The 14,222-nt window shown below is 42.9% G+C and overlaps 1 protein-coding gene across 1 annotated transcript in view; it reads left to right on the top strand.

Moving 5' to 3' along the window:
* Window positions 1-7,452, top strand: part of ASRGL1 (asparaginase and isoaspartyl peptidase 1) — a 41,126-nt gene extending 33,674 nt beyond the window's left edge. Inside the window, exon 7 of the mRNA XM_077812686.1 lies at window positions 2,452-7,452. Coding sequence (XP_077668812.1) covers window positions 2,452-2,723 — 272 coding nt within the window. The 3' untranslated portion in view covers window positions 2,724-7,452. The remainder of the gene's footprint in view (window positions 1-2,451) is intronic.
* Window positions 7,453-14,222: the final 6,770 nt, after the last annotated feature.

Here is a 14,222-nt window from a genome sequence, read left to right as displayed (position 1 = left end):
AATGCGAAACAAGAAGGCAAGTAGCAGCTGAGAAGATTTCTGTAACTGCTACATGTTTTGTGGTCCCAACATATGCTATTCATGGTTCATTCTTAGTAGAGCCAAGAGAAATTATCAGTGTAAAATATAATACTCCGTGCAGATTATTCCTCAAAGCCCTAACATGCCACAGCCCCACTCACTGTCCTGTTTCACTGGAGTTCATTCCTTTCATAAATGGCCTTCCAATGTTAAATTTACCATAAAGAATTGAGCCAGGTTCTTTTCTCACATACCCTGGTTTACATTGGAGTAACTCCATTGTTTTCAATGGAGTTACACCTGATTTACACCAGCCTGAGAGGAGAATCTCACTAAAACCCTTTTTAAACATTTCTAAATTTCTTAGTGTGTAGGATAAAACCATTGCTAGCTTGCCACTACTCAGCCTTCCCTGAAATGTTGAGGAGCAACCCATCTTTCAGGCAAAGACTCCAGCAAATGAGCAATTCCTCAGCATTTCAAGAGAGGGCCAAAACTCAGTCCTATAGTTATTGCTACTTTGAGCCCTTGAGCTGCCAGCAGAAGCAGAATATTTAAGAACTGTAAAGTAAGCCTGCGCGCACACTTAGGGAAAAATTTTCAAAAGCGCCTAAGTGACTTAAGAGCCTAAATGTCATTGAAAGTCACAGTGTGATATAGGCTCCTAAATGCTTAATTTATTTTTGAAAATAGGATTTAGACTCCTAAAAATAGGAAACAAGTGACTTAGAATACCAGTGTTGCATATAATGCATCCATGAAGTGTTAAGAATGGCTGGCTTCTTCCTTAACATCTTTCATTTGGGGAGAGTCTTATTTCTGTTTCCTCGATATTTGAAGGAATGTTTGGAGCAGTGTGTTTAATTAGTTTCCTCCATTTTGCTGGGTGCCAAGTATTGCAGGTTCACGTAAATTCTTCTTGTCATGTATAATCTGTGACTTGTTTGGAAAAAATCTTTTAACAGCTATTGGAATTTCTGCCTTATGGTGGCAGCTGTTGCCTTGGTGAAAAGTCACAGGGTGAAATCCTGATCCTGTTGAAGACAGTGGCAAAACTCCCACTGACTTAGTAGTCAGGATTTTACCTCAGTAAATGGATTCCTATCTTGCAGTGGCAAAGATTGTGAATAGTTTCTATTCTGTTTTTTTCACAGAAAGTTTGAAGGAGGGCTAATGCATATAGTCAGTAGTCACACACACCACGGACACAAACAATGTAACATCACAGCTGCTTTAGTTCTCAGTATTAAGACCAGCACTACGGCATTTCTGGAGACAAATGAAAGGTTACAGCTTGTGAACTATAACTATTAACAGACTTCTGCATAGGACAAAATGTTCTTCAATTTGTTTATAAAGTGCTCCAATTAATAGGGATTGAGTGTGGTAAAGGAACTTGGCTGTTGGTGTCATTAGTGCATAGTCCGGTAACAATATGAGGGCTGACAAGCAGATCCTGCCCGACAGTGGCTGCACCCACAGTAGGATCAGCGTCCATATTACCAAAATTAATCACATACAGAATTCACACACTGAGCTCCTCAGGGTTCACCGGTTTAACTTTGTAGGGGTTCCCACAGTGCATTCTCTCTTAGGGACTCTTGGCTGGCTGGTTCTTGCTCACATGCTCAGGGTCTAACGGATCACCATATATGGGGTTGGGAAGGAATTTTCACCCAAGTCAGATAGGCAGTAACCTGGAGTGGGGGTTTGGGTTGCCTTCCTCTGCAGCCTGGGGGTGTAGGTCACTTGCCAGGATTATCTGGGTATATCTCAATCATTTCTCTGCCATTGTGAGGGGCCTCAGGCGTGGTACACTTCAGTCCCTCCTATTCTCTGCCTGTGGCTCGTAATAGTCTAATCTTCTGAGGGCTGTGATACTTTCGTCTACTTCTGGTTGTTGGGTTTTGTGTGGGTGCTGGGGAGATTGGTGGCCTGTCATATACAGGAGGTCAGACTAGATGATCTAATGGTCCCTCCTGACTTTAAACTCTCACTCTGTGAATTATTGTGTGTGTTCAAGTCCTATTAGAAAGAAATTCCCTGGCAGACCACTGCTAGTGGCACGTTTGCCAACAGTGACCACCACCACCCTTCAAAAAAGTCCCATTATGTGTCACTGAACTACAAAGTTCACCAGTTACGCTAAGTTAAAAAGACTAAAACCTCAGAATAATGGGAAGCTACATAAACCCTGTCTCTGCAGTTACTACAGCATAGAAGCTATTTGCAGTTGTTCACTTTCCTCCCATAAATGAAGCTTTTTCTAGCCATTGCACTTGTAACTTCTTGGGCATTCAGTAAAGGAAAGAAATACCAGAGGGCCTGGTTCTGCGCAAAGTGAAGTCTGAAGAGAATTTTGTCATTGACTTATATAGGACCAGAAGCAGATACTACATGATCATCACTCTTCTGTGTTCTTGTTTTCAGGAATGTCACCGGCGGAGGCTGCTGACACTGCATTGAATTATATGAAAACCAGGGTGGGTGGATTAGGAGGTGTCATAGTTGTCAGCAATTCAGGGGACTGGGCAGCAAGATTCTCCACCAAGCAGATGTCTTGGGCTACAGTGAAGGATGACCAATTGCAGTATGGCATTTACACTGGGGAGATACATACGAGCTCTGTATGCAATTCTGGGGATGAAGAAAAGTGGACAGTACAGCAGGACAAAGATCTCAGTCTTCATGGGGTGCAGTAAAAATTGACGTTATCTTTCTGAAAAGATTTACCCTCTATTAAATGTTCCCAGAATGCACCACATTTTACAAGCAAACTGAAAGAGGTACTGGACTTAAAGATAATGGATGTGGATATGGTGATCATTTTCAATGTCTCTAGAAAGCACCAGGGCTGGTATCCTCTTTTCAAAAACCAGATAGAGTACAGGTGTGTAAAAGGGCGTCCCCTCATGTCTGGGCCTAGCGCAGATGGCTCTCTTCTAGCACCCTCTGCCGACAGTTGCGCCAGCCCTGTAGCAGTCTGCCTCTTCTTGTGACTCAGCCTCTCCAGCCAGGTTCCATCCCTTCTAGGGTAGTGAAGTCCAACAGATAATCTAATGTCCTTACGAAAGGTCTTCAGCCCTGATTCTGGCCCCCTGTGGTCCTTAGAGCTGCTTATCTCAGGGCTGTTAAAAGTCCTTTTCCACTTATATCAGGGGCTTCATGCCACCTTCCCTGATGGCCAGCAGGGGAACACAGGTCCTCCCCCTACACTAGGTTCCAGTCCAAGGACCCTACAACCAGCAGCCAAAGTCTACCATGTCAGACTCCTTACTGCTGCCTCTTTGGACTTCTTCCTACCAAGTCTGTCAGCAGGCCTCTCTCACAACCTCTATAAATTCACCCTCCTTTCAGGGTCAGAACTTCCCCCTGGAATCTGCCAGTAAATCTCATACCAAGTGTACAATTTAACCCATCTTCACTTTTCATCCCTCCTAAGTTTCCCTTATACAGTCCCTCAGTTAACCACCTGCCAGGGCTCTCTTTCGGGAAGTCCAGATCCTGTCTTTTATCAGAGCTCAGCCCATTGAAGCTTGTTTTGTCCTAGTGGCTGTACTGTGTCTCACCTGGCCTCTTGCTAGACTTCTCTACCCATAAGAGAGTCCCAGGGCCAACCTTCTTCCTAGACTTCCTCCTCAACCCTCAGGGTCTTGCTACTCTCTTGTACCTGAGGAGTGAATGCAGAATTCTTCTCTCTCCCTGAAGGTCCCCTCTTTCTTTTTCTTTCTGCTTCCTTTTTTATGGTGCAGCAGCCTCCACCTATGAGGCTATGACTGCCACCTACAGCAGTTTTTGTATAAGCAAAATCTATATCCTCTCACCCAGTACTGTATCCTTAAAAATCAAAGAAATTCTTTTTTAATACTACCCCACTTTCCAATTGTTTCAGACTATATTCTTTCACCTTGGGTGCGTCTCAGTTCTTCATATAGATTTTTTCTTTTTATGTAACTGCCCTTGCATTGCCACAGCAGATGCTTAACTGTTTCTTGGACTATAGGTGTCCATAACCTATTTTGTGCTTGTTTAGTAAATATAAATTACCATTCAGGTCAGAGTGACCTGTTAGCCCTCTAAATGTATAGCTACTTCACTTCTTCTATCATAGCTATTAAGTATACCAATATCATCAAGTTTAGGACATATGTGATAGGACCCTTGTCCTTTTTTTCTCTTGGGTTCATAGTTCTTGACATTCCTTCTTAAGTTCTCTCTTAACCAAACTTTTGAAGTCCTGTATACTCAGAGGGCTCTTTATGTCAATCTCATTTTAAGGCATTTTTCACTGCTTTATCTGCCATTTTGGTGCCCAGTATCCCAGCAAGCACCAGAATCCACAATATTATGATAGGTATACCCAATTGTACTCTCTTTAGTTAAGAATAATTGATTGAACCAGTGCTGCTTTCCGAGGCTTCCTTTCTAATCACCATTATACTTGATATACCTGTCATAATGGCCACAAAATTGCATAGTCTCATAGGTCTCTTAATTCCAGATTCAGAGATACAAAAGTCCCTTCCAAAGCTGTGTTCTCATCTCTAGAGCAGTCAGTATAGATTTGGCAATGCTAACCGCATTTGCCATGTATAAACTCATAAATTATAGCTGTCGTATTTGATAGTCCTGCTCTTACCTTTGTTGTATCATATAATTTCAAATCCACACCTGGAGAGACAACCATCCAGCTACAGGTTGATTTCCCATGACTAAGATTTTTATTTCTTCCAGACCTTCCTTTTAACCCACCTTTTGACCCTGTTTTCAGGTGGGAGTTTGTGCCTACTTAATTCCCAACTGTCTCGTATATTTGTTTAGTACTCTTATCTTTGCTAGTTCCATTAACCTTCGCTGAAAAGGTTAAATCTAACAATTTCTACCTAAATTTATAGGCATTTCTTGGGTTGCTACCTGCAGCACACACGAGAGATTGCAGGGTTGTAATACTTGCACAACATGTGATTCCCAGAGCTTTGCTTGGATCTTGGGCTCTGACTTAAAAAAAAATTTTTTTTAAGTGTTGTTTTAGAATTTGATTTAAAGTCTTGGTATCCATAATCTGTAAATGGTCTTATTAATGCCCTTTACAGCATCAACAGTTTGTTCTTATCTGCACCCCGAGTTGTTCCCAGCAATACTTTTAAGCAGATTCATCCTATCTTTATAGTTAATTCTGATATTCTGATATCACCATTATACTTGATATACCATATATCTGTAACCCTTCCAAGTTAGTTTATTGAACATAACTCCTAAGAATGTAACATTTTGAACTACCTGATTTTTTCTGTATAGAGAGATAGGTTCCATTCTTCCCCAGTCTTCCTTTTTGGTGAAGATCTTGCCCTTTTTGTTTGGGCAAGTGAGAACCTAAATCCCCAAGTATCTCCCCATTCTGAAATTCCCAAGTGCCTCATTGGTTCTCTCCACAGCTATCTTAAGTCTTCTATATTTGGCCCATATATCACAGTCATCCGCAAATAGACTAATACCTATTCCTGCCTATATACTCCCCGGGAGAGCATTAATAATAATATTAAACACTGTTGGGCTGATAACACTCCCCTGTAAAATGCCATTAGTAAATTTATAAATATTTGACAAACTGCCCCCTGCCCCCCGACTTGCATGGTTCTACCACTTAAGCAATCTCTTATCCACCAAAACGTTGTTCCTCTTACTTCAACTGCGGCTAGTTTATACATCAAGCTTCCCTCCATAGCATGTCATACGTTTTTCGGTGTTCAAAAAGACAGCTATCAAAATCTGGTTTGTATTTGTTTCTAATATTACAATATGATCAATTATGCATCTTCCTTTCCAGAAACCACTTTGTACACTGTTTATAATTTCATTTTTTCCAAGTACACTACTAATCTCTCATTTATCAGTCTTTTCATAATGTTGCCCACACAGGATGTCAGGGCAATAGATCTGTATGCATGAGGTCTTTGCATAATTTGCCAGGTTTTCCTATCAATATAACTCCCGCTTAATTCCATTCTGCTGCCAGTATTCCTTTTCCCCATATTCTATAATTCAGTAAAACAAGTGCTTTTCCAGTAGGTGCTTAAGCATTGCCTTACATATGTTATCCTTACTTGGGATAGTGCATTTTTACTTTTGCCTGTAGCTTTTTTGAGTTCCTGTATGCTGAAATTTTCATTCAGTACATCATCTTTATATTCTACCCTGTCATGTAAGAGCTCACAATTTTCTTCAGCAAACATTTTTTGTTCACCAAACTCCTTTCTTTGATTTTTATCACTACTAACTTTTTGGAACTCTTTTGCTAAAATATTCATTTTTCCTAAGTTAGAAATGTCAACTTTATCATTTACTATAAGACCACGTATAAATTTTTGTTTTTACTCCATATCCCATTCATTCTTTTAAATTGTTTATTTCTCTCTGAAACCTTGGAATCGTTGTTCATTTTCCCACAATACTTTCTCCAGCTCTCTTGCATTTTTAATTCTTTGCACCACTGCTTTACATCTTTTATAGTTCATTAAGTCCTTGCTATTCATTGTACTTTTTGCTTGTTTGTATATATTTCTTTAATTGTTGCTTGACAACCTTCGTTCCACTAGGGAACTGGATATCTGAGTTTCTGGCAGTTTGGTGTCTTACATATAGCTAGGTTGGCTGCTGTTACAACTCCCTTTATTGTATTATCATGAAATTCCTCTAGATTATCACTTATACAATTGGATATTAGATATTCAGCACATTTACTGTTAGAGTCCCCAGTTTGCCTTTCTAAGGCTCTAGGTAGGAATTTCTTCAGTGTTTTCGACATTACCTTGGCCTCTTTATAGATTTCCCAGCTGCATTTACATTCTATATTGCTTGTTGCAATTCTCAGATCTAAACATACAAAGGGTCTATCCACAGAATTAAACCTACTAGGTGCTCCAGTATCAAGCAATACCAGGCTGTGCAGTTCAATGAATTGTTCCAGGCATTTGTCATTATAATCAGTTTTCCTGCTTCCTCATAATTCATTATGGCTATTAAAATCTCCACAAATAATGTCCAGGCCTTTGACACCCTTAACTAACTCTTCCAATTCTAGATTGTCTAGGGTTTTTTTTAGATGGGTTGTGAATCTTAGTGGTTTGTATAAAGGCAGTGCTATTCTGCAGAGGAATCTCAACAGCATTGTACTCAAAACTTACGTTCTGTACATCTATGTCAATGTAACTAAGACCTTCCTTTAGAGCAGGAAGCGTCTTTATAGTTGTAGTTATTTCTCTGTCATGTCAGATTATATCGTATCCTGGAAGTCTAAACATAAGTTCTCACTAACCATGTTTCTTGTACATGTATCACATCAAGGATTTTTTTTTTCATTTAAAGTTTCCTTTAATACCTGACCATGTGTTATTAAACTACATACCAGCAAAAAAAAAATAAAAAAATTAGAAACACATTGCTTAAACTGCATTACTGTACCTTCATTTAAAATTGCATCAGTGTGTTCTATTGAGACATGGCCTATATGTAAATACTGTTTTGCTACTTTTGGTATTCTTTCAGTCTTCTTTCCTGTCTGTAAAGTGCAATTATTCACTTCTGTCATAAATGCTATAAATTTCTCATTGTACTACTTGTAGGCATCTTCATCTGTCCCTCTCCCCCCCCCCCCCCTTATATTATCTTTCTGCCCTGGTGTTACGTGGTATTGTACTAATAGCACTCTTCCCTCAGTGGCATTTTCCCCCTTCTCCACATTCCACGCTGAATGTGTTTTAGAACTTCCACACAGAATATTTTATTTTTCTGCTCCAGACTTCCTGCATTTATAATCACCACTCATTTCCTTCCCCAGCTGGGCTTCATCTTTAATTAAGCCTAACCTACCCTCCTGGTGCAACCAGGTAGGTTGAAAGAAAAAGAGGACTTGTGGCACCTTAGAGACGAACAAATTTATTTGAGCATAAGCTTTCGTGAGCTACAACTCACTTTCAGAGACAGGATGGGGTATATACTTCATTGCAGGGCAGTAGCCATGTGTAAGTTTCTGCAGACTCCCAGTTAACATGCCTCAATGCTGTGCTAAAAAAGAAGCCATGAGTCATGACAAGAGAGTAGTTCATCTCCATCCCCAGTCTCGGAGACTGCCAGTACCATTGATGATGAAGTGAACACCTAACCACTAAAAACTGAGTTTTGACCACCTTTGAACACCCATCATACGGGTAACAACTGTTGGTTACTGCCAACTAAGTTTCTAAATACAATAGAAGCGTAAAAGCCTACCTTATTAGGCACCAGTTCCCAGACACTTTGCGGGAGGGGGAAAGAGAGAGAATGATGCAAAGGAACTGTAGTTCCCTGGTTTGGGGAAAAGCTAACAATAAGGAGCTTTAATTTACTTAATTCACACATGGTAAACCTGGAATTTAAAAAAAAAGAATCCACACTCTAAAACATTATACTTGTAGTTTGAACTGGGGGAATAACATTTTTGCAGTACTATGATAAAGATGAAAACGAAGCCTCATTAATAGTAAACATAACAGCATGCAATCTTCACTGCCTAGATAAGAAGTTGATAGGTACCCTTATCAATACATAGATGAGAAATTCATGATGATTAGCAGGAAAGTAGTTCTCTGAAGCAGTGAATTCATAAAAGCAGATTGTGCCACCACAAATGCAACTGTTTCTGTTAACAAACCTCCCTGATACAATGCTCATGATTATTTGTACTGTGTCTAAAGCACTTGGTAAAGTTGGAAGGGCTTTAGACCACAGTGTTATCTTTACCTTGTTCCTACATAATTTTACCATATTAATCTGTTTGACAGTGTTTTTGTGAAGGAAAATAATCTTTTAGTAAGATTCTTTCATAACAAACCTTTATGCGATAAATTTTTCTATTAGCCACACCTATTGTGTATTATTACTGTATAATTTAATAACCAGTATATCTTTAGCCACTGCTATGACCCGTACTTTTTGTGAAATTAGATCAACTAATAGTATGGTAGCAAACATGTTCCCTTAAAAAATAACCACAATAAAAATAACACATCCTATGCTTTTTTTAAATTCTCTATGTCCATATCCTATCTACAGTAAGCAAGCCATGATGCTGAAGTGGCTTATACAGAATGGTAGGGTTGCCAATAGTATTTAGTATCCTTGGCACTTTAACCCCCATCTCAATAGGAGTTACAGATGAGTGGGGTCTAGTGGCATGTGGACAATTATGGGCCAAGAGTAGATATTCTTATGTACCAAATGTAATCTTGGAGCACTGATATACTTATTTGCTTGCGGGAGAGTATGGAATATCCCTGGGCATTATCAGCTGCTTGTGCAATTACAAAGGAGTTTAAGATGAGTCTGTTACAAGTCTAACCCTGTAGAAGCCCTTCTGTGGAAGCTCTATGGAGCTCTGCAGATTTAGGAGGAGCTCTGCTAGACTCAGCAACACTCCACCATCACCTTGACTGTACTTCTTCATTTTCAGATTTTTAATTAAGAAGAAACAATTTTGTGGAGCAGTATAGGGCTAGATTGTGACTTGGGCAACATGCCTATGCATGGGAGTAGAGAGGAATAACAACTCAGCCCTACATTACATGCCAAGGTTACATTTTGATCAGAGCTGCCATCTTAGAGAGGCTTTCCCAACTTTCCAGCCCATGGCCTTGGGGTGAAGAACACCAGAGATCTCCAGAGAACACAGGTCATTTAAAGTGCTGCAATGTGATGAACATCTGTCATGTGTAATTCATTCTCCCTCATTCCTCCCCTAGTGGAGGAAGTGTATGTGCAGTGAAGTGTTTTGATAGGGTTTTTAAAATATGCTGTGTGCTTAGATTACTGAAGGAAAGGTTGAAGAAGTGTAGCTTGCATTTGGAATGAAAGGGGGTGAGGTTTGGGATGGTCCTTAGACTGAGGAACAAACTCCACGCTATTCAAGGTTGACCCTGGAGAAAGCTCTCTCTCCTGCACAGACAAGGTTCACACTTGTGGTAGGAAGCTCTATTGTGCCTGATGAGTACAGTTGTTGACCACAGTCCTCATTCTGGAGCTTCAGGCAATTAGGCTCAATTTAGGCAATTTTTAGTAGCCAAGCATTTCCAGTTTCCCTTCAACCCCAGTCCCTTCCTCACAGTCTCTTCTGCATCTCCTAGCATCCATCCTTGTGCCCAGTGTGCTGATCCAGGCTTTCTCTATTGGAGCTGGATTGCGCCATCAAGCTGGTTGTAACTGGGCACCCAAACTGCTTCCTGGGCTGATCTCCCAGCTTTCATGTCACTCTAGTGTGGGAATGTTGACACTGCGCACTAAGCCCAGCCTCTGGCTCTGGTTTGAGCCCACGTACAAATTTGTGTGACTTGGGGCAGCAAGCACTCAGAACCTGGGTCCTGGGACCCTGCTGGGGAGGGGGGTGGTTCAGTGTCCAAGTCTCATTGTGACTCAGGTCAAAGCCCTGTCATTTTGCAGTGCAAACGCAGCCCAAACCACAGACCTCAGTCAGAAGGTCTGTCTAATGCAGTATGGACATGTAAGAAGGCTGTGAGACCCGGGTCCAGCAATGGTAAGCTTTACAATGCACCATGGACACTCAAGCCTGGGCTTGGAAACACTGAGTGCAGAAGCCGGGGTCCCACAGATCTGGGTTTACAATGCAGTGTAGACCTACCCTATGTGGCCTCTTGAACCACCAGCAGCACTAGAACATGGACCTGGGGCTTTCTTCAAGCCAACCAATTGGTCTGGATCTGACCAGGTGTCCCATAACTAATCACCTATCTGTAAGGGGACTGTTGCCCCCTTACTAACATTCAGCGGGGGAGTTTTAGTTGCTAGCTCCCAGTACTAAAAGGGGGACCGGTCAATGTGGAATCAAAACCCTGAGACTGACAGATCCTAGGAACAATGGGGAGAGGTCAATGCTCCTGAATGACAGGGCAGGCTGGCTAATCAGGGAGTCAGGAGGCCAGGGAGGTCCCGTCCTCTGTGTGAGCTGGAATTGCCTGGGTCAGACAGAGTGGGGCTGAGCTAAGGAGAAAGCAGGGGCGCAAGCTGAGCTGGGGATCAGAGCTGTGCCAGATCCAGAGGGCCCAGAAAAGCAGCCCAGAGAGAGCAGACCCTGTCCTGGGAGCAGAGCTGCAGCCCCAAAACCAGAGGCACAGCCCAGAGAGAGCAGACGTGCCCTGGGAGCAGAGCTGCAGCAACCAGATCCAGAGGGGCCAGAAAAGCAGCCCAGGAAGCAGGTCAGTGCTGGGAGCAGAGTCACAGAAATAGCCTGCAGAGCAGACCTGTCCTGGGACCAGAGCTGTAGCAACCAGAGCCAGAGGGGCCAGAGAAGCAGCCAAGGGAGCTGGAGGCAGAACAGCAGCCATGCTGAGGCAGAGTGGAGCTAAGACAGAGTGGAGCTGGAGCTGGAGCTGGGGCTGGAGCAGTCTGGAGCCGGGTGTCATGAGCAGCTGAGGAGAGCGAGGGGGGACCCTGGGCAGTGGGCCCAGCACAGGGAGACGCCTCAGCCAAGAGGCTCTGCAGGCCAGACTTGGAGGGTGATTGGTAACCCCGACAGGGCGGGGGCAACGCTGGGAAGAAGGGCCCTGCCACCTAGAGCCTGAGAGCGTGTGACCACCACCAGAGCGAGTGTCCAACCCACAGCATCCCTGCAGCACAGCCAGAGCCTGAAAAGGAGGCCTGGGACTTACAAGGGACAGACTGTGAACTGCCCGGACATTCCAGAGACACTGTTTGTGATGTTCCCTGCCGCAGAGCGGGGTGATGTGTTTCCTTTAACCTTTCCTATTTTCCCTTATTCTTTTTAAAATTAATTGTTGATAAAATAACTTGCATTTGCTTCAAATTGTATGTAATGATCAGTGGGTCAGAGAAGTGCAGAGAGAGTACCCGGAGTGGGGACACCCTAGCCCCTGTCCTAGGAGACCACAGTTGAGTTGTCGGTTGAGCTCCCCAGGAATCCTGGGCCCAGCCTTGTTGGGGTTACGAGGACTCTGCTAGACAGGAGAGTCGAAGGGGAGTCCTCAAGGGCAGGGAGGCCACTGAGTAAAGGAAGTGGGAGCGAGGACTCAGATCCTTTCGCTAGCCCACTTCACCGGGCAGAAGCCAGGAAAGTTCCTCACAACAGCAGGACAGTTCCCCCGCTTACATATCTCCACTAGAACAGAGCTACACTCCTCTCTGAAGCAACATTCCCCTCTTCTAATGGGAAGGGAGCTGGCAGCAGGAAGTCAGGAGTAGGGCTTCCTGTTAGCTCTCTAGTAAATCAGGGCTCTGGGGATGGAGAGACCAATGCCTCCTCTCTTCCCACCCCCTAATCATCGAGCATTTGTGGGGATGTAGGCCTAGTCATCTGACAGCAGTGCTGCTGGCAATGTGGAGTGTGGACTCAGCAGTGGGCTGCCTGCTTCTTGAGTCTGGACACACAACTGCATTGCCTGCTCAAATCTCCCCCCTAGCTCCAGACGTACACAATCCTTTGTTCAGGGCTGTACCTGTAGACACTATCTGGTCTTTGATGATTATGATTAAGAGTCTTCATAGTCACAGGTTTCCTGCCCCAAAGAGGTTCCATTCTGAAAAAACAACGTAGAAATAAAAGATCATAGGAGGTAACAAAAAAGCAGCGCAAGAAACCAGTGAGATTGAATGTGTTTTGTTACGTCCATCAGTAATTTTTCCAATTTGTTGAGTTTGGGGTTTGATTTTTTTAGTTACTCATAAGTTAATTCTTCTTTGGAGGGGAAGTAAAAGAGATCCTGGGTGTGAATTTCAGTCTCCCAGATGTGATTTCCAAATGACATTGAAACAGATCTTGGCACAATCTCAATGGCACTGGCTATTTTGTTTGCTTCTCCCCTGATATTCTTCTATAATAAATACTTGCTGTCGGTGAAATTTCAAATCTTGGTTACACCAGAATAAATCAACAGTACTGCCACTGAAGTCTAATAATCATGCCAATGGAAGTGAAATCAGACTTGGGCCCGCATGCTCAAGGTCAGGCTTTTCAGAAGAATTGGTCTACCCCATATTGCTGAGAGATATAAGATAGGTAGGTGGGAAAGTATGCTGTAAAAAAAGAGTGCTAAATTAAGCCCACTCTACCCACAGATGTGTGGAAAACAGCAAACTGTGTAATCACAGGCATTGTCACAGAGACCCAGAAGAGTAGTTAATGCACTAGGAAATAAGTAAATCCATAAAAGGGAAGGGAAATAAATGGCAGTGGACCTCACAAAAAAAGCAGGATCAAGGATATGTGGATGAGCAAAGAGGCAGGCTACATCAGCCTGGCACCAAGATTGCAGATATATTAGGGGCTTGCTCAGGGTATGTCTACCTTGCCAGTGAAGGTGTGACTACAGCTCAGATAGGCCTACTGTGCAAACTTTAATCTAGATAGCCTCCATAACAATAGTTTTGTAGTTGTGGTGACACAGGCTAGCAAACTGAGTATGTTCCCGGGCTCCCTTGTGGACTTGTACCTGGGAGCTTCGCTTGTGCTAAAGCCCAGCCTGCCATGTCTAGGCTACTTTTGTTACCTGTGCTAGCTAAACTAAAGCTAGTGTGGGTACGTCCACCTCATCTTCACCTGTAATACAGACATACCCTCACAGCAGGCAGAGTCCTGCCCCTCACAGTGTGCGTAACAGTGTAGACATACAAAGTAAGGGGGAGGAGAATCTCATTTTCCCTCCCACTGCACTCAGTAGTCTCATCCACCAGCGCACCAGGGACATGCAAATACCCAGCACTTATGTAAATTAGCTTACTAGAGCTAGTGCTGGCCTTGAGTTATTTTTCACCAGTTTCACAGGGTAGCATTCCTGCCCTTTGTCAATCAAAATTCTCCATTTTCAGGGCTTCTGGGTTTCTTACAGTCCCTGAGTAGCTACTTTTCTGCTGAGAACATTATAATGGTCTAATGTATCAGGCTGCATGCTAGCTTGTGAGCGCTATACTTTTGACCTTTTTTTGTTAGTGCTTTACTACAACTTAAACCATGTAATGCATGGTAGCATGTAGCTCATTAAAAACATATCTGCTGCCAAACATAATGGCCATGTTCTGTTATGTCTTCTTAGCAACATAACAGCCTGTCTGCTTCTCAGCACAGATCATCATGAACACATCACTCCCATGCACGTCTCTAGACCGGCTCCTCATTGAACATAGAGATCAATTAAAGGTCT

The sequence above is a fragment of the Eretmochelys imbricata genome, chromosome 3 (genome assembly GCF_965152235.1).
Source record: "Eretmochelys imbricata isolate rEreImb1 chromosome 3, rEreImb1.hap1, whole genome shotgun sequence".
Taxonomy (NCBI): domain Eukaryota; kingdom Metazoa; phylum Chordata; order Testudines; family Cheloniidae; genus Eretmochelys; species Eretmochelys imbricata.
Note: the sequence above shows the minus strand (reverse complement) of the source record. Positions and strands in the feature narration are given on the sequence as shown.